Genomic DNA, 26349 nt, shown 5'->3' with positions numbered 1-26349 from the left:
TGGCTCCCCATTCCATCCATGGACCCATCTGTTCCATATCTTGACGTTTTATGCGGGCGCAGCTTACACTATTGATAGCAACCAAGAAAGCGAACAACGTAAGAAAACTGAAATGTCGCCACAGCTGCATTGTCGATTCGGAATTGTTAGTTGAAACGAACTGACTCGTTTCGAAGCGATGGAAACATGCTTTATACTTTTTGAAGGCATTTAATTTTCCAACCGGAAACAAACAAATTAATGCATTTTGATTAACGGGACGGTAGCATAAATTCTTGGAAGTGCCAAGTTTTCTTGGTCTTACCAGGGTTGTATCCATTAGTTGATTTTCATTTTAAAAAATCTGATAGCAGCCTAAAAAAATTGAATCTTTTAAGACAAAAATGAATAGATTTTTTTTTTAAATAACAAAATCATTCGAAAATAAACATGAAGGAAAACAACAATTAGAAGAAGAAACAATCATTTTAATTTTTACACTAGCAGTGCTTTATTGTACTCTCTAACTGACAAGATATCTTGGATAGTTTAGCAAGGAAATTATATTTGTAGTATCGTTTTATTATTGTATTTTTTTAGTGTAACCATGTAGCAGAAAATGTGAGGATTTTTGTTCGCTCACAAAGTGTTTCGATTCCGTCATAACAGAAGACGCAATAAATCCATCAAAACCTCAACAAAAATGCAATCATACTCGCGCAAATCGAACTCGTCTCTAATCTAGATCATCGGTACATTTAGGGCCACCGCCGGCGCCGCCTCCACTTGGTGGTGCAGCGTTAAATCCAGCTCCACCCGCTCCCGGGAACCCGGGAAATCCACCCGCGCCTGGGAATCCGGGGAAACCGCCAGCCCCACCTTCGCCGCCCATTTTCATTGCCATCTTCGTGACCAGATTCATCACCTTCGGGTTGTTCTGATATTTGCCAATGCTGGCAGGATTGCTCATGATGTCCTGCAAAGCCGCCGCAACTTCGGGATCTTTAAAAGCATTGAGGATTTCATCGGCATCGCCTCCAAGACCACCGGTTCCACCAAATCTGTCGTCATCTGCGTTGCGGGCGTTTTCCTCGGCAGCCTTACGATTGGCCTCCTGAGCCTTGCGGATACGTTCCTTCCGCTCCTGAAGTTCCTTCTCCTGACGACGGCGTTCCTGCTTCAGCTTGTGTTGCTCAATTTTGGTTGCGTTAGGCGTGACTTCCTTCAACCACTCGTCAGCTTGTTCGTCAAAGTCCAACTTGCAAGCCTGACGCAGATCCTTGGCGGCTTCTTCCCATTTACCCAGCAATCGGTAAGCACGTCCCCGGAATTTGTAAGCAGTTGCCGAATCCGGATTTATTTCCAGGGCACGGGAACAATCCCGAATACAGGCGTTTGGCTTAGTCAGCTTGAGGAATGCTTGACCACGTTTGGCGTAGTACATGGCACTGTTCGGATTGAGAAGGATGGCTTCGGTAAAAAGTTGAACCGCTTCATCGAATTTCTGATCCGAAAACGCCTCGGCTGCCTTGGAACGAAGATCGGAAGCTTTGTCCAGTTCCTCTTCGGTTGATTCTTTGTTGCTGTCACCCATAGGCTGGTCCGGATCTGTGTCACCCTCTACGCAACCCTCCATATCCAGCTCAACATCAGATTCCGGCTCCGATTCCACCTTTTCTTCCGCTGCCGGTGCCGGTTTTTCCTCTTTGGCATCCGATTTAGGAGCGTTAGCTCCAAAGCTCGGCATCCCGGTAGGCACAGTGCCTCCAAGCTTTTCTACAAAGTTCTTGAAGAAGGCCAGCTGAGGTAGATTCAATAACTGCGGGTGGCCGGCACACAATGTGACGAATTGCTCTAGCTTAACTAGATCCGCAGGATCAATTGGGCAGGCCATTGTTTCCTGTTCACTGGGAAAAACTGGAAGTTTAAATTACTTGATTAAAGTTTAACAATCAGAAAAGTTACCTTTTCGATCAGCAGAGAGTGGAAATGGAAAGAAAAATCACAGATTCTGGAAGAATTTCTAGGATCACACAATTTTTCACTTGCCGCAAACAAAAATGTCGTCCGTCGCGAACCAGAAAGTTCTTTTGTTTTTTTTCTGTTCTTTTTATTTTATCACACTCCAAATCGTTATCATTATAACTGTGGGTAAGAGCTCACCCATTTGAATAACGGAAGTATTAGAGCCGTTCAACCGGCATGGCCGAATTAATCGAAAGACGTTTTTAAGGTCGTGCTGCGTCGATTCTCCAGCGCATGGGGCCGTGGTAAAAGACACAACCACTGTTGAAGATCTGATCCCAGTCAAGATTCTCGTCAACAATACGGATTTCGGCTGAAGTCTTCGATGTCTCTAGAGTCTAGATTGAATTCAAGCAGTTAATTCTCTACAAATTTCGTCTTATCTTTTCGCAGCACGTGCCCATTCTATCTCTACTCCACTTCGTTCCTAAATCTCGATTTCTAGCCTTTTGAAGACACCGGTGATAAACACAGCAAAAGAAATAACGTGGGTCTCTCCCAAAAAAAAACTCTGAAGTTTGTACCGAAACTCAGTTCAAATTTCAGATGATCTCATAGAGCAATAATTCTAGCGTAACATTTAAAAAGGGCGAAACTAGCAGTTAGCTTGAAACGAGAAAATCGCGTTGGAAATTTCGGAACATCTAATCAAATCTTATTTAAAGAATCGACCACTTTTTGTTCAACAAAATCAAAAAAAGTGCATTATATTCATTTATTGTTCGTTGGTTAACAAAATCTTTAACTTTTTTCACTAATTTTCCGAGATTATCGAGTTTCGCCTTTTTATGTTTTCGATTTCAGTTACGCCTGCAAGTTTCGCCCAATTGATCGGCCGTTTTTGTTTTGGTTTTGAAGTTGCGCCCATTGGTCTCACACGCAAAAACTAATTAGGCCGTTTTGTCACACACGGTCAACTCAGTTACGCCTATTGGCCCTACACGAATAGAAAAATTAACCCCATTTTGAATAGGCGTAACTTCACGTTCCAACGAAAATGCATCAACATGAAGTTTCGCCCATTTTAATTTTATCAATTTTTTGAAAGTTTTAAGCGATTTTAAGATGAAACCGCGTTTATTAGGTAAAGTGCAACTGCGTAAATCCGGAATGACCGTTAACTCGATTTGTTTACATTTGGCAGTTTCGCCCTTTTTAAATGTTACGCTAGAATTATTATTTCAATATTTGGATATACAGCTCTTTTTTTTTAAATTTATTATCTAAATGTTTTGAAGGTTTTGTTCAGCTTATTTCAGCAAGCACATATTTTTGGTTAGTTTTTTTTAATCGCTTTGAGGTGAAAACTTCCCCAATTTGGCTAGTGATAACTGAAGTGCACATTTTTTTCAAACATGTTTAACAAACTGTTTTGTTTCAGTGCTTCGGTCTCTCTCGCCGTTTGTTTTTATTTACATGATGCGAGTCGGTCGATGTCCCAAAAACAAACAAAAAATTAACAGCTTATCAGCTCCAGGCCGCGTAAACATGCTGTAGCCGCAGGGCCACAAAAGTGCAACGGAGAAAATGCTTTCCTCTTTTTCGGACAACAACAGCGTCGGTTCGTACAGTGGCGGTGTAACGGTCGGTTCCCTCACCACTTCCGGTATGATGGATCCTAGCGGAAGTGGCGGAGGTAAGTTGGTTTTTCTTTTGATTAATTCAAATTTTGTTTGTTTTTTTTTTAATTTAAAATTTCTTTAAGGGTTTCTCTCGCGCCGCAGTGCATGGCTGCGTGAGTACCGAGATCTTCAGGCCAATGTTATGTCGGTGGATTGGACTGGAAACTGGATTCTGTTGGCCGGACGCCGGATGTTGGCATTACAATCGATCAAAGATTACGCCTTAATGGATTCTTCGGTTGCGGTTATAAGGGAGGATGTGGTCGGTTCAAATGCCGCCTCCTTTGGACTGAGCAAATTCCCTAGGCCTTGGAAGTATGAAGTATCTGCTGCTGAATGGGCAATATGCCAGAACAGTCAAGAATATTGTGCTATTGCTACGAGTCAAACGATAGAGGTTTTTACCTGGCAGAGTGGTCAACCAACGTTGAAGCATTCGTTGAGGGCCCACACTCGAATGATTACGGATATTGATTGGCATTCGAAGGTTCCCCATTTGCTGGCGAGCTGTTCGATAGATACTTTTACCCATCTATGGGATTTGCGAGATCCTCGGAAGCCGGTCTTGTCGTTGAACGCTGTTTGTATGTCTGGTGCTAGTCAGGTTGGCTTCAATCGAGTTTCTGGTAATTTAGTGGCCACGGCTCACGATGGAGATTTAAGAATTTGGGATCAGCGGAAAGGTTCTTGTCCGATGCAATACATAACGGCACATTTGTCCCGAATTCATGGTATAAACTGGAGTCACGATCATGAAACTAGCCTGTCGACGGCCAGCCAAGATGGAACCGTAAAATATTTTGATATCAACAACCCAAGAAGAGCCGAGAAAATAATTACAACGTCTTGCCCGGTGTGGCGAGCTCGTTATACACCGTTTGCTGATGGGCTGGTAACGACCAGTGTTCCTCATCAAGGCCGTGGTGAACACAGTTTGTTGATGTGGAACAATTCCAAACAAGATGCCCCGATATGTTCCCTAGCGGGTCACACAGACGTAGTTTTAGATTTTGCCTGGCGTCGTAGAAGTCTCGTTGGTACTGATCCGGAACTCATAACCTGGTCCAGAGATCAAACGATTCGTATTTGGAAAATTGACGAAGAAGTTCGTAAATTATGTGAACGTTACCCTCCGGACGATGATTTTGGATTGATTATTGAAGAAGGATCTACTCTCAGCAAGGTTGGATCGGGTAGTAGCATCAAAAGTCCAACTCGTGAAAAACAACCATCCGTTTCGCTGCAACATGAATTTTCTTTGCTCAATCCCAATATTCCACACATCGATATCGAAGTTTTGGACCCGGTCAAACGGACTGCAACGGTTAGGATTTCAGTAAACGGGTACGTCATCATGCTGCAGGTCAATTTCCCGCCACAGTATCCTAACAACGGAATCGGTCCGGAGTTTGCCTACTGTCAGGGGACGTCGATTGATGATAATCTTTCAGTAACTCTCATGAAAACACTTCGAATGACCGCCAGCCAACGGATTAAAAAGAGTCGAACTTGTCTCGAGCAATGTCTGCGAGCTTTGGTGACTCAAATGAAGAAATCGACCAACAATGGAGATAAACACCTACGTTTACAGTCACCTCGCCTTGAAGGAGCTCTAAGCAGCACCCTGCACGATGCCTGTGTTCCGTTCCCGAGAACGTCCGGTGCCCGGTTCAGTCAAGTGGGCATTTTGGTGACTTTTTCTCGTCCGCTGAATACCAAAAGGATAAGTCTGAAGCACCAGAATACTACCCCAAGAGCCTTAAGCGCTATAAGCGGAGGTTATCTTGGTAATGTTATGGGATCCCAGCCAATTTTGTACGCTCATCGGGATCCCAGCGTTTCTTCTTTCTATCTACATGATCGAGTAAGTCGTCACTTGAAAGAATCTTATAAATCATTCTTTTGAAATTTTGTAACCTTTTTTCTCTTCCCACTCTGAAGAAATCGACTCGTCACCGCGGTAGCACCCCGAAGGTTTGCGTTGCCCCGGTGAACGTGTACGACATCTCGAAAATCCTGTACGTGAGCAAGGAGCTGGCGGAAAACTACATCATCAATACCACAAATCTGGCCGGAATGTGTCGGCACAACAGAGAAGTGGCTGAGAAAACGGGGCGCCCGGATCTGGTCCAGTGTTGGTCCCTGGCGGAGATGATTGCCCAACCCGGTACCGACTTCGAAACCGATGACGATATGATGTGTTCCCAAAATCCATTCGCCAAAAGTTTGCTGGAGTCTTTGTAAGGATTTTTTATAGTATTATTCCTAAATAAAACCAAACTAACTGCAATCATTCCATCTTTTCCAGAATCAGTCACTTTGCCAAAATTTTCGACATCCAAACGGCTGCTATGCTGTGTTGTGCGTTCGGGCGACACTGTCCCTCGCTGTATGAGCTGTCTCGAAGTTCCAGTTCCAGTAGTAAATCGGTTAATCAGAGTGTAAGTACCTACCAGATTATTGTTGTTTATTTTTTCATAATTATTTCGTAGCACAAAGTAGCTCAGAGTTGACATTTTTATTGTAATGGTGTTTAAGAGTTTACATTTTTTTTTATAACGGATTTTAAACAAAAGTAGTGGTTAGTAGATTTAGCTGTTTTGTTCCACTTTTTCCTATATTGTTCTTACAATTTAAAATAAGTGTTTTTGAAATATTTGAATGAATTTACCAATCTCTAGCCAGTAGAGCAGCATTCTTGTCTTTTTTCTCAGTTATCTTATAACTCAAATTAATAGTGGAAAACGTGGATGAAACTTCAGGTTGACGAAAAGATGTCTACCTTTTTTTAATCATCATTAATCTCATTTCGTAATCCATTAGTTAAGTTTAACTCTATGAAACCGTTAAGTTCATCACAATTCATTTTGTTCTGTTATTTTGAAAATCGAGGACTGGTTCAGTTATTGACTCATTGATCACTTGCTTACTGAAGGGGTATTTTACAACACGTATTTATGTTTACCACTAAGCTGTGTCGGTTATTTAATCAAAAGCTTTTAATTGATATCAAGCTGTCTTCCATTAACATCTAAATGGTAAAAAATCAATCTTTTTCATCAATGTTTTTTTGGTATAAGCTTAACTTTTAAACAAATGTGCTTTACACAAATTATGTCCGGTTTTTACGACACATTCCGAAATCTAGAGCGTTATCGTGGATCCCATTCTTTGACATTTCTTTTCAAAGCACTCTGTTCATAGCTCTAATATCCCTTCCGTGAACCAGTTTGACGTGACGTTTGAGACCGCCAATTTCCACGAAAGTGGCATTACAGTCTCTCTCTACGCACTTCATGCGTGGAAATTCTGCCCCAGGAATATGAATCTTGCTTATGTGCCGGGTGACACTATTCTTGTGGATCATTAACGCGTCGCATTGCGTACATTTCCAATACAATTTTCCGTCGAAAGTGTAATTTTCATATTCATACCCAGCACGATTATCATTGTTGGGTTCGAAGGACGATTCCATCTCTAGCTGTTGTGTATTTTCAGTACCTTGCTCGTATTTGTTATAGTTATCTAGAGTCAAATCGTTGTAGTTGTTTTCCTCCGCCGTGTCGGTCAACTCCACTATTTCAAACCCACGAGTGTCTTCTGCGGATGCTGCTAGAGACGTCACATTACCAATCGCCAGTTGATATTGAGGTTGTACTTCAGTTGAAACCGACAATACAAGTGGCGTTGCATTAGTGTTAAAGTCATGGCGAAGTGATTGTTTCGTATGACGTGAAATAACCTCATCAAAAATGAGGCATTGGTTTCGGAAATTACCAAACTCGTCTAGTTTATCGGAACATGGTCTACAGATTGCGCTCATAGCGTCGCCTTGTGGGTGCAATTCAATGGTAGTAAGTTGTTTTATAAGTTCTACTACTTTGTAAGAAGCCATCGAATTATTACCGAAAATAGGTCCCAGATTTGTAATAGAAAAGCACAATCGACAATAAGCAGAAGGATGGGTAGCTGGCCTAAAATATGGGAAGCGATAATCCATTTTACTCCAAAAATTGAAATGAAAATAATATTGAAAATAATATTATATTATAATCATACTCACATAGTGACTGCCTCAACATCTTCTAAATTAAAATTGTTGGAGACAGCGGTAACTTGCATTTTGAAATAATTTCTTAGAAAGTTTGTACAGTTTGTACGTATCGTAATTTCAGTAACTTAAGTTGTTTTGGGAATGGATGTAATTAAAAAAAGAATGATCAAATTTTGTTTACTCCGATGCACGCTTACGTTGGACTAATCGCAAATCGGAAACAGTACACGTTAGTTTTTATTTAACCATTTTATTTGGTTAAAAAATAATCAATTTTTTGGTCCAAGAACTGCGAAAATGGTTATTTTTCAACCCTTTAATGAATGACTTTTTTTTTAAATGAGAATTGCAGTTATTGATTCAGTCAAATAATAACATTTTAATTCGAATAACAAAATTCAACAGGTTCGAAGTCGTTATGTTGAGTATTATAAAAGTTATAGCTCATCAAAGTGGAAAATTATTTTTTTGAAATTCTTAATTCATTTGAATACGATTTTGCTAATTTCTATAAAACCTTGTTATTTGGGTACAGAAAGCTGTTTGTGATTGATTGAGATTGAAAAATTTGTTAGAGTTTGCAAATCTGAAGAAATAAACAGCGGGTTTCCAAAAACTACTTTTATCAAAAGAATAAATAAATTTTATTTTTGCAATATTTCCGCATACTTTGTTCGATATCTTACACATACATTAAAATATCGCAATAAAAAATACCATGGGCTAATTTCTTCTAATATCTATAATATTTTTTGTGAATACAACACTCAAAAATAAAGGGTGATACGGTCAAAAATTTGGTCAATATCAACTTGACGTATTTTTTTCAATTTTGCATTTAAAAAACCTAAACACCCCTCATTTCGAAGGTTTGTGTGTGTAGAATGTTGCTCCTATTTTGATTTTGGAATTCACTCTTCAGTTGTCAAAATGCCGTCCAAGGAAGAAGAGCAGCGTATCAAAATTTTGCTCGCGCATCGCGAAAATCCGAGCTACTCGCACGCAAAGCTAGCAACATCACTAAAAGCTGCCAAATCAACCGTTACAAATGTAATTAAAATGTTTGGGGAACGTTTGTCGACAACCAGGAAGTCTGGATCGGGGGGAAATCGAAAACCGGAAGCCGCTGAGACGACAAAGAGAGTTGCCGGTAGTTTAGGTAGTAGCGGTAGTAGTAGCCGGTAGTAGCGAAACCCTAACCTCTCTCTCCGAGATGCCGCAAATAAGCTGGGTGTATCGTGTACAACCGTGCATCGAGACAAAAAACGAGCCAGACTATCGACTTACAAGAAGGTAGTGACTCCAAATCGCGATGATAAACAAAATACGACGGCCAAAGCGCGATCCCGGGGGCTGTACACGACGATGCTGACGAAGTTTGACTGCGTGGTAATGGACGACGAAACCTACGTCAAAGCCGACTACAAGCAGCTTCCGGGACAGGAGTTTTATACGGCAAAAGGAAGGGGAAAGGTAGCAGATATTTTCAAGCACATGAAACTGTCAAAGTTCGCGAAGAAATATCTGGTTTGGCAAGCCATCTGTACCTGTGGCTTGAAAAGCAGCATTTTCATAGCTTCCGGAACTGTCAACCAAGAAATTTACGTGAAAGAGTGTTTGAATAAACGTCGACTGCCTTTCCTGAAGAAAAACTAATGTTCCGTACTGTTTTGGTCGGATTTGGCATCTTGCCATTACGGTAAAAAGGCCATGGAGTGGTACGCCGACAACAACGTGCAGGTGGTTCCCAAGGACAAGAACCCTCCCAACACGCCAGAGCTCCGCCCAATTGAGAAATACTGGGCTATTGTCAAGCGGAACCTAAAGAAGACCAAAAAAACTGCTAAGGATGAGCAGCAGTTCAAAGCGAACTGGCTTTTTGCGGCGAAAAAGGTGGACAAGGTGGCTGTACAAAATCTGATGGCAGTGGTTAAGCGTAAGGCCCGGAAATTCGGATTTGGAAAAGCGGAAGCCTAACTGAATTTTATATTAATTAAACTTGAAAAAGAAATTTAATTTGATTTAAAAAAAAACGATTTCACCGATTTACACGCGTTTTCCCTTAACCAAATTTTGACCGTATCACCCTTTAAAGTTACTTTATCTAAAAATAAGAAAACGGCGCCTTTAAGTAGGCAATTACTATAGGTCAACGAAAAAAATCAATACAATTCAAATAAAACTCATATGCATAGATTTTTAACCATTTTCTTACAAATTTTTACACAAGGGAACAATAATTTTGGTGCTATGTTTAAACAACTGATTTTGGAAGATTTTGACGCCCTAAATTAAAATAATTCGTGAGATTTTGTCTGTCACCTCTAGTTTTGGTTGATATTTCGTGTAGAATTTTGAAATTGATCAATTTTGAGTTGAAAAACTCCACAACTTTTAGAAATTTGAATTATAAAGATTACAAATATTTATGACAGCATTCAAGAAAGTGTTTGAGTTTTTTTTTTCTGGGAATTTAACATTTTGATGTCATTCTTCCCTATTTGCACTCTAAATTTCGGACAGGAGTTTTGTGGTTTCTAGGAAGTTTAATACTTTTTCCTCTTCGTCTGGGCAATTTGAGAGTATTTGCCGTAAGCTGCTGGCTAGTCGGCAAGTCGCTCTGTGTACATCATACGTTGAGCAGTCGACCAATATATGTTTCACTGAAGCTACGCAGCTGCATGAGGGGCAAATTGGGGGTTCTACTCTATCCAATAGGTATCCCTGGGTGAGCCTGGTATGGCCGATTCGTAGTGGCGTTAGAGCAATTCTTTCTCTGGGGTTTTTTCGGTCGATCCATTTGCGGGGGCAGTTTTTCACTTCCCTGAGTTTAGCTGTTTGATTTGCTGACCAGTCTCTCTCCCAGGCGAGAGATATTTTGTTGGAGGTGTCACGGTAAGCGTCCTGTTGCGGGATGGGTATAGATGGTGGGGTTAGGTTGGCACCTATAGAAGCCAGGCGGTCGGCTGATTCGTTCCCGGGTATGCCGGCGTGACCGGGAATCCAAACCAAGGTAGCACCTCTCTTTAAGGCCTCGTGTGATATGGAAGATATCCAGGGGTGTTTTATGCTGCCCTTGGCGACTGCTTTCAGCACACTTGCTGAGTCGGAAAATATGGTTGTAGAGGTTGGTTGATTTGGAATATTTTGAAGGGCATTCAATAGAGCGTATGCTTCGGCGCTGAAGACGGAGCACTGAGATGGTAGGGCAAGGCTACGCTTGTTGAGAGGATCCTCGATGCCACAGCCAACTTGGCCATCAATGGTTTTGGAGCCGTCAGTGAATATGTGAGTCGTTGTCCTGTATTTTCTGTCAACTAGTTCGTGGAAAAAAGGAAGTACAGTGCAGGAGGGTTGACCGGCTTTGATTTTGGGGATAGGGAGAAGTCAATGGGTGGTGTTTTTTCAGTCCAGTATCGGAACAGAGGTTTTCTTCTGGGACAAACAGATGGAAGGGAGCAGTTAATGAGATTTTGGAGTATGGTGTTGGTGCGAGTAACTAGGGGAGCGTCGCTGTTGCCTCCAATGGCGAGCCAACGGACTGATTTAGAGGTAAGGTGCTTGGCAACCAGATAGTTGAAAGGAAGTTGGCCGCATTCGGCCATGATCGATACGATAGGGCTTGTTACAAACGCGGAACCAACTGTTCGGATGCATCTGTTGTATAAAGGTTCAAGTTTGTGGTAGAGCCGAGGGCCGGATCTACTGATGAGGCCCAGACCATGTAGTGCTGATGGGAGTAACCATCCATGGACAAATTTGATAAGGGAGTCTCGATTCGCATGACTTGGGGTTTTACTTAGGATACGGAGTAGGTTAAGTTTGTTCTTACTGTTCTTTCTAATTTGGTTGAGATGAGTTGAGAATGTTAGTCGGTCGTCTATCCAAACACCCAATAAACGGAAGGAATGGACGAAGGGGATGGACTGGTTGAATAGTTTCAGGGGAGGGAGTTTTTTGAGTTTTTTCCTATGAGGACCAAGGTGAAGGAGTTTAGATTTATCAGGGGAGAAACGGAAACCTATTTTCGGTGCCCAAATGGCAATTTTGTCTAAGGCTGTTTGTAGCCTGCTTCGTGTTAGGCGGGCAAATGCAGATATCGAGATGAGCAGGATATCATCCGCGTAGACAAGGATCTTGATGTTTTCAGGAATGATTTTGAAAAAAGAGTTCATAGCAATCAGAAAGAGGGTAGGGGAGATTACAGATCCTTGCGGGACCCCTGTAGGCATTTGTCTTGGGCTGGAGAGAGAGTTGTTGACTAGGACCTGGATAGTGCGGTTGGTTAGAAAGCTTAGGATATATTGATATAATCTACCAGAGATTCCCCAGTCTCGCAAGGAGGTGAGTATTCACATTCGTCTCGTATCGCTCATAGTGAACAGTCGCGTTTCGAGATTTCGTCCAATATATCCGGGTGTTTCGTTCCGTTCGGGCGTTTAATACAGTGTTTTGTACCGCGCTATACGTTTTTCTGCCAAAGGCAGACCCCAGCTCGCCAAAGTGGTGCTATTATAGTGTTGGTCGACAAAAAAAAAGGTTTTTTTCTGGCTAGCTGACTGCCCTCAACTGGTCACCACGAGGGCCGCCGCCATTGTTTGACTCATCATCATCATCAATCTGGTCGTTCTTGCTCGAGCCGAGACTTGACGTGGCAGCCATCTTCGAAGAAGGACCACGTGGTTGGGATCACCACTGAAGGAGCCAATCAAAACAAAAATCAAGTTTGTTATACTTTTCTTACTTTTCTCTATTTCTAATTCTATTTTTTCTCTATTATATATTTCGATCAAATTGAGCTTCGCTTTTATTTTCATGAAATATGAGCGAAGGCGGGGGGTCGGACCCGCCAGAGGTGGATGGTGAGCAAATCATCTATGAGGATGAGGAGCATCTGGAGGATTCAGCTGTAGCTGGTTCTTCGAATGCTCATCCTTCTCCGCCAGTTGATATTGCTACTCCATCTGCAGCTGCGGGAAAAACAACCCGACTCCGAGTTTATCCTGATAATTCATCCTCTTCTGGGCCGGGGGTGGTTTTCAAAACTAACGGAAAACCATTAAATTTAGTGCAGATCACGAAAGATCTGGCTAGGTGGCCCTCCGTTACCAGTGTTTCCAAAGTACGTCCGAACAAATTGCGCGTTGTTGTGGCCGACCGGAAGGCCGCAAACGGAATTCTTGCCAGTAATTTTTTTAATTTAGAGTATCAGCTCTATATTCCATCTCGAGACGTAGAGATCGAGGGTGTGATCACCGAATCGAGTTTGGAGGCTGAATACGTTAAGTCTCACGGCGTAGGTAAGTTCAAGAGCCTTGATTCGACTTCGGTCGGAATCTTGGATTGTCGCCAACTCATGACTGCCTCCGTCGTTGATGGCGTTACCAAGTATTCGCCTTCAGCCTCGATTCGGGTTACATTTGCAGGAACAGCCCTCCCTCATTACGTCTTGATTGACGGAATTTTAAGGCTTCCAGTACGCCTTTATGTGCCTCGCCCAATGCAATGCAAGAATTGCATCAAGTTGGGGCATACTGCTTCGCATTGCTGCAACAAGAAGCGATGCTTGCATTGTGGGGAGAATCATGGGGAAGGAGCATGCTCAGCAGTTGAGCAAAAATGCGTCTATTGCGGGGGCTCACCCCATGATATCTCCTCCTGCGAGGCATTTCAGGCAAGCTGGGATAAACAGAGGCGCTCTTTAAAAGAACGCTCCAAGCGTTCTTATGCCGCCATATTAAAGAGCGCCTCTCCACCGGTCCAACCTCAGACCTGTAACATTTTTTCTGTGCTGTCAGTTGACAATGAAGACACAGATACGGCTGATGAAGTTCAGCCAGTCTTCGTTGCAGGAGGCTCTCGGAAGCGAACAAAGGCGCCTTCTCCGAAAATACCAGCTAAAATAGCTACGGTTGTCTCTTCAAATAGAAACGAGAAAAAGTCGACTGCTGCTGAAAAGGAAAAACAAGTTCCTCCAGGTTTCCGCGGAAATGCACCACTGCAGAATAAACCAACAGCTGCGGGAGCTTCGCAAACCCAAACCCCAAACGTGATGCCAGAATCAACGATTCAGTCTGGGCTCTTTAAGTTGACTGACATTTTGAACGGATTTTTTTCGTGTTTTAATGTATCAGAACCCGTGAAAGACATTGTATTTGCAATGCTTCCTGTATTAAAGACATTTTTAAAGTAATTGATGCAAACTTGGCCCCTCCTTTCAGTGTTTGTATCTCTCGATGGCTAATTTACGCCGAGAGGTCGGAGATATCACTGTACTACAGTGGAATTGTCGTAGTCTTATTCCAAAATTGGATTCATTGAATGCTTTTGGGGATCAATAAGTGCCACTCTTTTTATAGAATTCACCTTCCTTTATCAGGCGGAATTGAAGCTGTTGCATGTCATACAACAATAAGAGGTAAGGACTTATGTGTTGTCAGTTTGTACTGGCCTCAGAGAGTTGCAGTGGATCGAAATCACCTAGAGGACCTGTGCTCAGTGCTCCCTGAGCCAAGGTTGATCCTGGGTGACTTCAATTCACATGGAACTGTCTGGGGAGAACAAATTGACGATAGTCGTTCTACTCTTATCTATGACATTTGCGACAGTTTCAATTTAACTGTATTGAACACGGGTGAAAAAACACGGGTACCTAAACCTCCTGCAAGACAAAGTGCAATTGACCTCTCACTCTGCTCAAATTCACTATCATTTGATTGCCAGTGGAAGGTAGTCCATGATCCGAATGGTAGTGATCACTTACCTATCGAAATTACTATCACCAATGGGGTCAGCTCTTCGAACACAATAAATATGACATATGACCTTACAAGACACATCGACTGGAAAAAGTACTCGGACACAATTAAAACCGCCATCGACTCTATGCACGTTTTACCTCCTTTGGAGGAGTACCACTTTCTTTCTTGTCTGATACACGATAGTGCAGTTGACGCTCAAACAAAACCCATCCCAGAATCATCTATTCATCGAAGGCCTCCTAATCCATGGTGGGACCCTCAGTGTTCTAAGCTTTATAAGGACAAATCAACAGCATTTAAAGAATTTCGAAAACATGGAACTCTTGTCCATTTTGAAGCTTACGTTTCCCTTGAAAATCAGTTTAAAAAGTTAACCAAGGGGAAGAAAAAGGCGTATTGGAGGAATTTTGTTAGTGGGTTATCGCGTGAAACATCCTTAAGTACTTTGTGGAAAGTGGCACGAAGCATGCGTAATCGATCATCTACAAATGAAAGTGAGGAATATTCACATAGGTGGATATTTAAATTCGCACGGAAAGTCTGTCCAGATTCTACACCTGTGCAAAAAATAATCCGGAACGTGCCTCCTGATAGGTCTGATAGTGGTCTAGACTCAAGCTTTTCGATGGTCGAATTCTCACTTGCCCTCCTCTCTTGCAACAATTCAGCTCCGGGAATTGATGAAATCAAATTTAACTTGTTGAAAAACCTTCCGGATGCTGCAAAATTTCGCTTGTTAAATTTATTTAACCAATTCTTCGAGCATAACATTGTTCCCCAAGATTGGAGACAAGTGAGAGTCATTGCTATCCAAAAGCCCGGAAAACCAGCGTCTGATCCCAACTCTTACCGTCCAATAGCGATGTTGTCTTGTATACGCAAATTGATGGAGAAAATGATATTGTTTCGTTTGGACAAATGGGTAGAAACAAATGGTCTCCTTTCAGATACTCAATTTGGGTTTCGAAGGGGCAAAGGGACAAACGATTGCCTTGCTTTGCTGTCTTCAGAGATACAAATGGCGTACGCAAAACGTGAGCAAATGGCTTCAGTGTTTCTAGACATAAAGGGAGCTTTTGATGCAGTCTCAATAGAGGTTTTGTCAGACAAGTTGCACTCCCGGGGTCTGCCTCCTCTATTGAACAACATCTTATACAGCTTACTTTGTGAGAAACATTTGAACTTTGCTCACGGAGATTTTGCAGTTAGAAGAACATCTTACATGGGCCTCCCACAGGGTTCATGTTTGAGTCCACTTTTGTACAACTTTTATGTGAGTGACATCGACAGCTGTCTCTCTGAAGGCTGCACTCTAAGACAACTTGCAGATGACGGAGTAGTGTCTGTCACAGGATCTACTGAGTCTCATCTACACAGGCCTTTACAAGATACTTTAGACAGATTGTCTTCCTGGGCTTTGGGGCTTGGGATTGAGTTTTCCCCTCAGAAAACGGAAATGGTTGTTTTCTCTAAGAAACGTAGACCTGCTCAACCTAAGCTTCAACTCCTAGGCAGAACGATCACTCAATCGAGGAGTTTCAAGTATCTTGGGGTTTGGTTTGATTCCAAGTGTACCTGGAGAGCCCACATTGAGTATCTGAAAGGAAAATGCCAACAAAGAATCAATTTTCTCCGATCAATTACTGGCACCTGGTGGGGAGCCCATCCAGAAGATCTTATCAAATTGTATCGAACAACTATTCTATCCGTTATGGAATATGGTAGCTTCTGTTTCCAGTCAGCTGCCAAAACTCACCTCATCAAACTAGAGCGTATCCAATACCGTTGTCTCCGTATCGCTTTGGGCTGTATGCCCTCAACACACAACATGAGTCTTGAAGTTTTGGCAGGAATACTCCCTTTGAAAGATCGATTCAATTTACTATCACTTCGGTTCCTCATCAGGTGTGAGGTCATGAACCCATTGGTGATTGTAAATTTCGAAAGGTTACTTGAGCAAAATGTTCAAACCAGATTTATGTCTATATACCATATCCTCATGTCAATGCAGGTAAACCCTTCTTCGTATTCTCCAACTCGTGTTTGTAGCCCAGACTACGATCATTCTTCTGTCCAGTTTGATTTGTCTATGCAGCAGGAAATTCGTGGAATCCCGGATCCGCATCGTCCTCTTCTGATTCCAAGAATTTTCGAAGCTAAATATAGACACGTCGATGCTGATAAAATGTACTTTACCGATGGATCACTTATAGAGGAAACAACAGGATTTGGAGTGTTCAACGAAATATCCAGCGCATCTCACAGTCTCCAGTCACCATGCTCTGTATATGTTGCAGAGTTAGCAGCTATTCACTGGGCTTTGAATAGTATCGCCACACGACCTATTGAACACTACTATATTATAACTGATAGTCTCAGCTCTGTTGAAGCAATCCGCTCTATAAAACCAGGAAAATTCACGCCGTACTTCCTCGAAATGATACGAGATATATTGACCACTTTATCAAGACGTTGCTTTTCTATCACCTTTATCTGGGTCCCCTCACATTGCTCAATAGCAGGCAATGAGAGGGCAGATTCCCTTGCAAAAGTGGGTGCGATGGAAGGCAACATTTACCAGCGTGAAATCGTATTCAACGAATTTTACTTCTTGGCTCGAAGAAACTCTCTTGTCAACTGGCAGCGTAGATGGGACGAGGATGAGTTGGGTCGGTGGTTCCACTCGATTATCCCAAAGGTAAGCCTTAAACCCTGGTTTAATAGATTGAACCTGACTCGGGATTTTATTCGTATATTTTCCCGTCTCATGTCCAATCATTATTCCATGAATGCGGTACTCTATCGTTTAAATATTGCTGGCAGCAATTTATGCGGATGTGGTCTAGGTTACCATGACATCGAGCATATTGTTTGGTCGTGTGAGGACCACCTATTCGCCAGAGCGAACTTTATAGATTCCCTTCGGGCCCGAGGAAAACCACCCGACGTTCCAGTGAGGGATGTATTAGGTATGATGGACTTGGACTATATGTTCGAGATATACCTTTTCCTAAAAGCTATCGATCTTCGACTATAATTCTCTTTATTTTCATATTTCCCTTTCTATCTTTCTTTTTCTTCAAAAAAAAAAGTGAACTAGATCTAAGTACACAATTGTAATCAAACAAAACGAGTTTGGCTCCTTAAAGCCTAAAGGTATGAGCCGTTTCAAATAAATAATTTACAAAAAAAAAAAAAAAAAAAGGAGGTGAGTATTGTGTTATGTTCGGCGCAATCAAAAGCTTTGGATAGGTCCAACGATAGGAGTTCAATGTGTTGACTTCGACTTAAGGCATCATCCAGAATGCACTCAAGGAGGCATAGATAGTCATCGATTGATCGGCCGGGACGGAAAGCGTATTGACGGTCGTCTAATAGTAGTTTTTGATCTATAATGGTGTTGAGGCGGTGATTGACTAGTCTTTCCATTATTTTTCCAGAGCAGTCAATCAAAGTGATAGGGCGATAACTGTCGATGTTGCTTGGATCTTTTTGAGGCTTGGGGATAGGGACAACAAGGCCGCGTTTCCAGTTATCTGGTATCGAACCATAATTCCAGATTTGGTTGACTATATTTAAAAATGTTGTTTTGGCGGATAGGGGCAGGTTTTTGAGAAAAGGGTACCCGATGTCGTCGGGCCCAGAAGATAGACCCTTGACTTTATGAAGGGCCGTGTTGAGTTCATCTAGGGTGAAGTCGGAGTTATATGAACAGCTGGGAGAAAGATGTAGAGAAGATGGGGGGGTTTCTTCGGGAGGTGTTGGATTTTGATTGACAGTGTTGGTTGAGGAGAAATGTTTGCAGAAGGCTTCGGCCAGAAGGAGTGGGTCGTTGGTGTAGTTTTGGTTAAGGAGTAAATGGAACTGATTTTTGCGGGGTTCTCCGTTAAGGATTTTAATTTTGCTCCAAAGGACTTTGGAGGGAGAGTTGGGGTGAATTTCTTCAGTAAACTTAAGCCAACAATTGTTTTTTGCGGTCCGAACTGCGGACCTGGCTTCCGCCCTGGCATTTTTGAAAGATGTTAAAGCAGTCAGTTTATTGGGTTGGTTTAAGAGTCGAAGGGCCTTCCTTCGTTTTTTCAGGGCTTCCCGGACTTCAGGCCCCCACCATGGGACCGAGGTTTTACCTGGTGTTCCGCTTGACCGGGGAATAGATTTGGAACCCGCTTCCAATAGGATGTTGTTGAATTGTTCGAGGGAAATAGAATCGTTAACGGAGATGAAACTTTCAATATGGGTTTGGTAGTCATCCCAGTTGGCTTCGTCGTAACGCCAGCGAGGCCTTGTGGCAGCTACAGGGGAGGGGTGTTGCAAATTAATTAAGAGGGGAAAGTGGTCACTCCCACCGTTGTCTTCTAGAGCTTTCCAGCCGAATTTAGGCCCGAGAGACCAGGATACTATGCTTAAGTCAATAGCTGACGTGTTGCCCGTGCGGGGACATAAACGTGTAGGGGAGCCATTATTGAGGATGGTTAGGCATTTAGTTTGGGAAAAGTTCTCGATGAACTCACCCTTTCGGTCGACATTTTTACTTTACTGTTTAAGTGTTTGATCTTTTGTATTTAAGCTCGTTTAACATATTTGTTGAAGATTGCGAAACTATTTGACTTATGGGGATTTTGTTTTAATTATCTGACAATTTGCGCCGGGGGTCTTCAGATTTTCCCCAAAATTGAAAATTTGGTTCATTTTTGCGACTTAAAAACACATGTATTTTTTCAGATTTCTAACATTTTTATTTTTTGAGTTAGCTTCGGTTAGATTTTTTCGTAAATAAAAAATAACCATTTTTCAAAGCTACATAACTCTGTTGTTTCTTAACGGAAATTATAAAATAGCACATCAAAATGCATTGAAATTTCATCAGCTTTCCAAACAGAATAGTTGAAAAAAATTAAATAATGACCTTCAACATGAAAAGTTGTAAATAAACTTTAAATGGCGTCTAAAAGTACCGTCTGCACCACCGAATATTTTGCAAAAAATATCATTGTATAGCTCGATTCATGATGCAACTTTCATCTGAAGACACCAAAGTGGGCCATTAACACCTTGAAGAGTTATGAAAGAAATAATGACAATAAATCTCTTTTTTGCATCGAAAACAAACAATGGTCGAACAACTGCACTCACATATGGAGATAGCAAGCACTTCTAACAACATGGAAACAAAAGAACTTACCAAAGCAGGTAAAAAACACTACTTTTTCGTGCTTTGTAGAGTGTTTGCAGCAAAACTGACTTGAAATTTTAACCAAAATTCTGAGTATCGTATTGTTTATGTGATATAACTAATAATGGGAATGTTGCTTTTACAACCTGGTCATATACTATATAACTTATTATTTTTTCGATCAAAGATCATTGTGAAGCATAATCAATGCCAATAGTAGAAGGTTCAGTTCTTGTGTTTGGGATCACAAAAATGTGAATAAAAAAAGCACTGGGCACCAAAATCCTTTCCCATTGATCAAAAAAGTATGAGAAAGTGGCACAAATGTTGTAGAAATAATCAAAGAGCTCAGTATGGCCAGCCCAGGCTGTAAAATGATGAAAATATGATACTTTTACCGTATTCGTTTTCTACATTCGCCCAGTTTTGAGGTTTACCGTACTAGAACGAACATAATTCGTCGTCAGTGTTTTGCTACCTCGATCGCTCACAAACGAATCTTCAGTGTTCCACCGTCCATTTTAAATCAAATCTGGGGAACTACGGATGCAAAACTTAGCGCATAAACTTCTAAAAATGACAGTAAAATGTGCATAACTTGTTGTGACCTGGTGCAAAACTGGGTATAAACGAATACGTTATTGGATTTTTGGATATAACATGAAGTCAGTTAAGCTGCAACAATCTACCGCCCCTTCTTTCATAACAGTCCCATATACAAAAATAAGCAAGCGAGACAATCAGCTTTTTCTGTTTTGGAATATATTTTTAAATTGTGACCACCACTTTCAGCATAAACGAAAATCGTTTCTAGGTTGTCATAATAAATCGTTAGACCTGAAATTTTCGAAATTGGGTTATTGGTAAGGTCGAGAGCACCACTTTTATTCTTTATGGGACTGTTAATCGACCATATTTGAAACCTTTTTCGAATTTACTAGCATAACAGTCCCATACAAAATATATTTTTCTCGACAAGCTACTTTCTAAGACTTAAATTTGATCATTTTTGAACTTCTAAATGCAATTGCCAGAAAAAGAAACATACTTTTGCAAAAAAATATCATGAATTCCACATTGTAAGTTGAATCTTTTTAAGATTTTTGATTGCATCCGATAGTTTTTCGCTCAGGAAGTCATTCCTAAGAAAGTCAGACCTGCCTTCGAAAACTAGTGTGCATCATTCGACATCAAGTGAGTTTAAAAAAATGTTTAAATGATTCAAAGCAATAAACCGAAGTCTTTATCGCCGAAAAAAACATTGAAAAATTACCAAATCAGTGGTATTTCACATATGGGACTGTTATTCAGGTATATTTCATATAGGACAGCCACGAATTGATATTTTTTTCGAAATTTTTAGAACAAAACCTCTTTTTTTAGTCTTTTATGTTGAAGCCTTATGTTGACCTAAAATGACGAAAATTCATATGGGACTGTTATGCGAGTAGGGGCAGTCTGAAAAGGACGAAAAAATAGTGTTTTTTACCAGCTTTGGTAAGTTCTTTTGTTTCCATGTTGTTAGAAGTGCTTGCTATCTCCATATGTGAGTGCAGTTGTTCGACCATTGTTTGTTTTCGATGCAAAAAAAGAGATTTATTGTCATTATTTCTTTCATAACTCTTCAAGGTGTTAATGGCCCACTTTGGTGTCTTCAGATGAAAGTTGCATCATGAATCGAGCTATACAATGGTATTTTTTGCAAAATATTCGGTGGTGCAGACGGTACTTTTAGACGCCATTTAAAGTTTATTTACAACTTTTCATGTTGAAGGTCATTATTTAATTTTTTTCAACTATTCTATTTAGAAAGCTGATAAAATTTCAATGCATTTTGATGTGCTATTTTATAATTTCCATTGAGAAACAACAGAGTTATGTAGCTTTGAAAAATGGTTATTTTTTATTTACAAAAAAATCTAACCGAAGCTAACTCAAAAAATAAAAACGTTAGAAATCTGAAAAAATACATGTGTTTTTAAGTCGCAAAAATGAACCAAATTTTCAATTTTGGGGAAAATCTGAAAACCCCCGGCGCAAACCCGTCAGATAATAAAAAAAATCCCCTTATGCTTCTTTAAACAATAATGTGTTTAATAAGAAATAATAATATAATGATTCTGATAGCTGAATCAGAAGATTGAACGGTTGTTTTCACAATCTCAATGCCTTTTTATAGCATTATTTAGAAAACAGGTCCAGAATCCTAAACTTGAAAGAAAGTTTGTTTTTCTACGGGATTTTCATCCTCTGAAATGATTCATCCACATTTGATAGAAAGTTCAAAGTAGTTTTAAGCAAGTTTTAATAACGCTCGTTAAAACCGACACAGCTCCGCTTCCCAAGTTTGCATTTTCAAGCTCCCAATCATGTGTACCGTTCTGTACGATCCCTCATCGAACCCTTTGTGTTGTAATATTTTTGATACACCCTCCCTATTTTTTACATTACTGGATTTATTTTCTCCTCATTCTTATAGCACTTACTAAGCGGTCTTCGCAAAATCAAGGTAATTGGTATAGTTTTAAGTAATTCTGACGGTTTTTTTTGTTTAGTTTTCCTAACACACGGTGTGCCAAAATACGTTATTAAAAATAAAAAATGACCACCAAAACGGTACTCGACATTCGAAAGATACAGTATTCAGGCATCTATCCTGAAAATTTGGAAATGTTTCATCGGGCTTTTTTGAAATTAGAGCGATTTTAAATTTTTAAGTCAATTTGCATCAGATTTCCAATGGGGTTTTTCGACCTTATGTTCTATGACCGTGGATTTTTCTGACTACACATATTTTATGAAAATGATCCAGTTCAATGAATTTATAGAAAATTTCATGCCCGACAACTTTGTGGAAGACTGGAAAAAGATTTGAGTTTATCCTGAAAAGTTAGTGGCAATTTTCTAAAACTATATTTGACTGATTGAAATGTGTCCATGTTTCGTAAATTTTTTTTTCAATTCCGCTTCACTAAAAAGCGAATATATTTCCAGGCGTAGTTTGAATCGTTTTTGGGTCTTCGATAAAGTTGTTTGGGATAGAATTTTCAGCACAAATGTGTATAAATCTATGGGTAATAGTCATCATACGAGCTCACAGCTCTTTGAAACCAACTGCTCCTGTATCTGCCCAGAATGTGTTCGAAATGAAAGTTGACAACAACTTAAGCGTAAGGAAGACCCTTAGTATTACACGAAATTTCCGTAACATGGGTATAAATTTTGAGCCTAATCTTAAAGAAAAGTTAGGCTCATATAACCGGCAATTAAGAATTTCTCCGAAATCAAAAAGTTGGGTGATATGGGAGGAAACGAAAGCGTCAAAGAAGAAATTATTCAAAAGATTCGAGACTCGTGAAATATGACTGATGAAGAACTAATTTTAAAATTCGGAATGGACGGTGGAGGTGGTTCTTTTAAAATTACTTTGTCGGTGATTTCACTGGGACAGCAGTCCAAAGCTGATCGTTTCAAAGATGGCGGTGTTCGAAGGTATTTTTGAAATAGTTATGAAAATTAGGTTTATAGTATAATAACGTCAAATTATTTAATCAACTATTAGGCTTTTGATTCTTGCTCTTGCCCTAAAACTGAAAGAAAAACATGAGAATATTGCTCCAATTTGGAACGCGCTACAGTTGCATGCAAGACATCGATGGAAATGTTGCAGGAGATTTAAATGTCATAAATATTATAACGGGCATAATGGCTCATTCTTCAGAACGTCCGTAACACACGTAACGGAAACTTGAGGACTTTGGGGACAATCAAGAAAAACGCACTGCAATGGAAAGAAGCCAACTGCTGTAGTGGACTATAACAGTGGTCATCTGTGTTGATTTTCAATTTTAAATAAAAAATATCGTTTATTTTTATTGTTGAATCCAAGAAGGTAATCAAAAATGACTATTTTGAAGTCAATATTACGCCATTTGCCTTGTTCGACTAAGCACATTTTAAGCACGACAAAAATGGTTGAAGATTCAAACTACGCCTGGAAAGATATTTGCTTTTTAGTGAAGCGGAATTGAAAAAAAAACTTAAGAAACATGGAAAAATTTCAATCAGTCTAATAAAGTTTTAGAAAATTGCCAATAACTTTTCAGGATAAACTCAAATCTTTTTCCAGTCTTCCACAAAGTTGTCGGGCATGAAATTTTCTATAAAGTCATTGAACTGGATCATTTTCATAAAATATGTGTAGTCAGAAAAATCCACGGTCATAGAACATAAGGTCGAAAAACCCCATTGGAAATCTGATGCAAATTGACTTAAAAATTTAAAATCGCTCTAATTTCAAAAAAGCTCGATGAAACATTTCTAAATTTTCAGGATAGATGCCTGAATACTATATCTTTCGAATGTCGAGTGCCGTTTTGGTGGTCATTTTTTATTTTTAATAACGTAATTTGGCACACCGTGAACAATGTTCATTCAGAAAACCGGAATTAATCTCATGAATCGAAGCAACTAACAATAGTTTGGTAAAATAGCATTAGTTAATAATTCGATATTCGATAACAAATTTGTTATAAATTTAGTATTTCATTTGCACGTTCCGGCACTTGTTAAAGTTATGATAATGCATGAACATATGGCTTAGATAAAAAAAAAGTTTATAAGACTAAAAACCGGGAAAAATATTTTTCAACTATTTGTTTGAATAATAAAATATACTTTCCGTTACAAATATTAGCCTAGCGGATCTCCGTATCACACCATCCTTCCGGTTGATACCAATTCGAACTCGACGACCATTTGGAATCTGGCCCAGCAGCTGAAACATCTGCGAAGTAATTCGTGGTCCGATTCGTTGGATGATTGCCGGATCGCCGGTTTGGGCGATATCAATCGAAGTCTGCTGGGAGACAGCAACCGGTACCAGTACGACAACTTCAAAAGGGCCTATGCCGAAATGTTGTACCGGTGGGGTTTGCTGGTGACCCGGACCAAGGTGCTGAAATACCTATCGCACTACGTCGATACGCCACGGTGTGTGGAATTCGTTACCGAATGTTTGCTGTGCTGTCGGCTGGGTGCGCCGGCCTGTTCGTCCTGCCGGAAACCCGTCCTCTACTGTACGCTGTGTCGGCTTCCGGTGCGCGGAGCGGCCAATGCATGTCTTCACTGTGGCCACGGAGGGCACACGGAGCACATGCGCATATGGTTCGAAAAGCACGACGAGTGTGCAACCGGATGTGGGTGCCACTGTTTGCAGCAAAGTTCGGCTTTGTGTTTGAACTAGTTTTTTTTTCGTTGTTGAGTTTAAATATTGTTTAAAAATAAAAATGATTTTTAATGCTGTAAAAGTACGGACTTGTTAATGGAAAGAAAATAGAGGACGAATTCGGTTAGATCAAGTGTTTATCTTTATTTGAGCACGCTGGCGTAATTTTTGCTGCTATTAATTTGCTGAGTCTCATATCGGCTGTCCTATATCTGAGTGGACCAGGACCATTTTTGAACCATTTTGGACTATTTTTGAAAGCTGAGTCAAAAACAAATACCTAAGTTCAAGAATCTGGGCAGGAGTTGTGACGTGTATCTAGTATTGAAAATAATTCAAAACTAAATAAAAAGCAGTCTGTAAGGACAGACTTTCCGTTTCGTTGTTTGTAGACCAGCTTTATTTTGTTTAATGAACTAAGATGGATTGTGGCGAGTTTTTGAGATTCCAGTATCGAAAAGGTTTTTTCCGGTTGCAAATTTCCGGAAGGGTTATGTTGAAATGATTCTGCAGAAGTGTTTATGTTCTAGCTACAAGTGGAAAATCTCTGGAGTCACTGATATAGAACATCAATAGCACCCAACATGAATTAACAGATAGACACCTGGTGTCTTCGGTAACATTTTTCAATTTTACAAAGCTTAAACTTTCCAACGAGGAGTTGGTTTCCTGTTGAGCCCGCAGGCCCATGCGGCCCTCATTAGATGGGAACCGATAAACGAAAGTATAATCGTAGCCAGATTTAGAATACGGATTAGAAACCTTACAATACTCCAGTGTTATGCGCCAACTGACGTTGCCGATTTGCAGGAGAAAGAGCAGTTTTACAGTCAATTGAACAGCGTGGTTGAGAAAATTCCGATACCTACCTACCTAAGGGTCCAGCGCCGATTGACCGGCGCATAGGGCTGAGATAAAAGATCTCCACTGCTGGCGATCCGGAGCCAGCGTCTTCACTTGCTGCCAGCCGAGGTTCTCGTCAACTGTGCGGATTTCAGCGGCTAGACTTCGCCGCCACGAGCTTTTGGGCCTGCCTCTTCTTCGATGCCCATCTGGATTCCAGTCAAGCGCCTCTCTGCAAATCTCGTTTTCATCTCTTCGCAGCGTGTGCCCAATCCATCTCCACTTACGTTCCCGAATCTCGATTTCTAGCGCCTTTTGATGACACCGGCGATGAAGTTCAACGTTTGAGATCCAGTTGCCAGGCCACCAAGCGCGGATGATGTTCCGCAGGCAGCGATTCACAAAAACTTGCAGTTTTCGCGTCGTCACCGCATATGTGCACCAAGTTTCACACTCATACAGCAATACGGATTTGACGTTTGAGTTGAAGATTTTCTGTGTTGATTTCCATCGACCTGGTCTTTCCGACATTGATTTTGAAACCTGCTGCCTTGGAGCTTTCGGTGAGGTCGTCGAGTTTGCTCTGCATGTCTTGTTGTGTTTGGGCGAGCAAAACAATATCGTCTGCCAGGTCAAGGTCGTTCAGTTGCTCCATTGTTGAAGGA

The 26349-nt window shown here is 40.8% G+C and overlaps 3 protein-coding genes across 4 annotated transcripts; 1 reads left to right on the top strand and 2 right to left on the bottom strand.

The window, feature by feature from the left end:
- Positions 1-465: 465 nt before the first annotated feature.
- LOC129748676 (hsc70-interacting protein 1-like) lies at positions 466-2098 on the bottom strand. Of its 2 annotated transcripts, none has more exons than XM_055743355.1 (2): positions 1945-2098; positions 466-1886 (listed from the first exon to the last, which is right to left on the bottom strand). In XM_055743355.1, exon 2 carries the CDS (start codon positions 1871-1873, stop codon positions 716-718), a length of 1158 nt encoding a protein of 385 aa, XP_055599330.1. In that variant the 5' UTR covers positions 1874-1886; positions 1945-2098; the 3' UTR covers positions 466-715. The 2 variants fall into 2 exon arrangements, with proteins under 2 accessions (XP_055599330.1, XP_055599331.1); XM_055743356.1 differs by having other exon boundaries at positions 466-1896; positions 1945-2061.
- A 1346-nt stretch (positions 2099-3444) lies between these two features.
- Positions 3445-24859, top strand: LOC129748674 (GATOR complex protein Wdr59-like). Its single transcript, XM_055743352.1, has 6 exons — positions 3445-3640; positions 3710-5490; positions 5568-5866; positions 5935-6067; positions 22094-22123; positions 24311-24859. The coding sequence occupies exons 1-6, from the start codon at positions 3532-3534 to the stop codon at positions 24857-24859; spliced, it is 2901 nt and encodes a 966-aa protein (XP_055599327.1). The 5' UTR covers positions 3445-3531.
- On the bottom strand, positions 5647-7865 carry LOC129748677 (uncharacterized). Its single transcript, XM_055743357.1, has 2 exons — positions 7690-7865; positions 5647-7600 (listed from the first exon to the last, which is right to left on the bottom strand). Exons 1-2 carry the CDS (start codon positions 7746-7748, stop codon positions 6811-6813), a joined length of 849 nt encoding a protein of 282 aa, XP_055599332.1. The 5' UTR covers positions 7749-7865; the 3' UTR covers positions 5647-6810.
- Positions 24860-26349: the final 1490 nt, after the last annotated feature.

Source organism: Uranotaenia lowii, chromosome 2, assembly GCF_029784155.1.
Source record: "Uranotaenia lowii strain MFRU-FL chromosome 2, ASM2978415v1, whole genome shotgun sequence".
Classification (NCBI taxonomy): Eukaryota; Metazoa; Arthropoda; class Insecta; order Diptera; family Culicidae; genus Uranotaenia; species Uranotaenia lowii.
This window is presented reverse-complemented; position numbering and strand designations above follow the sequence as displayed.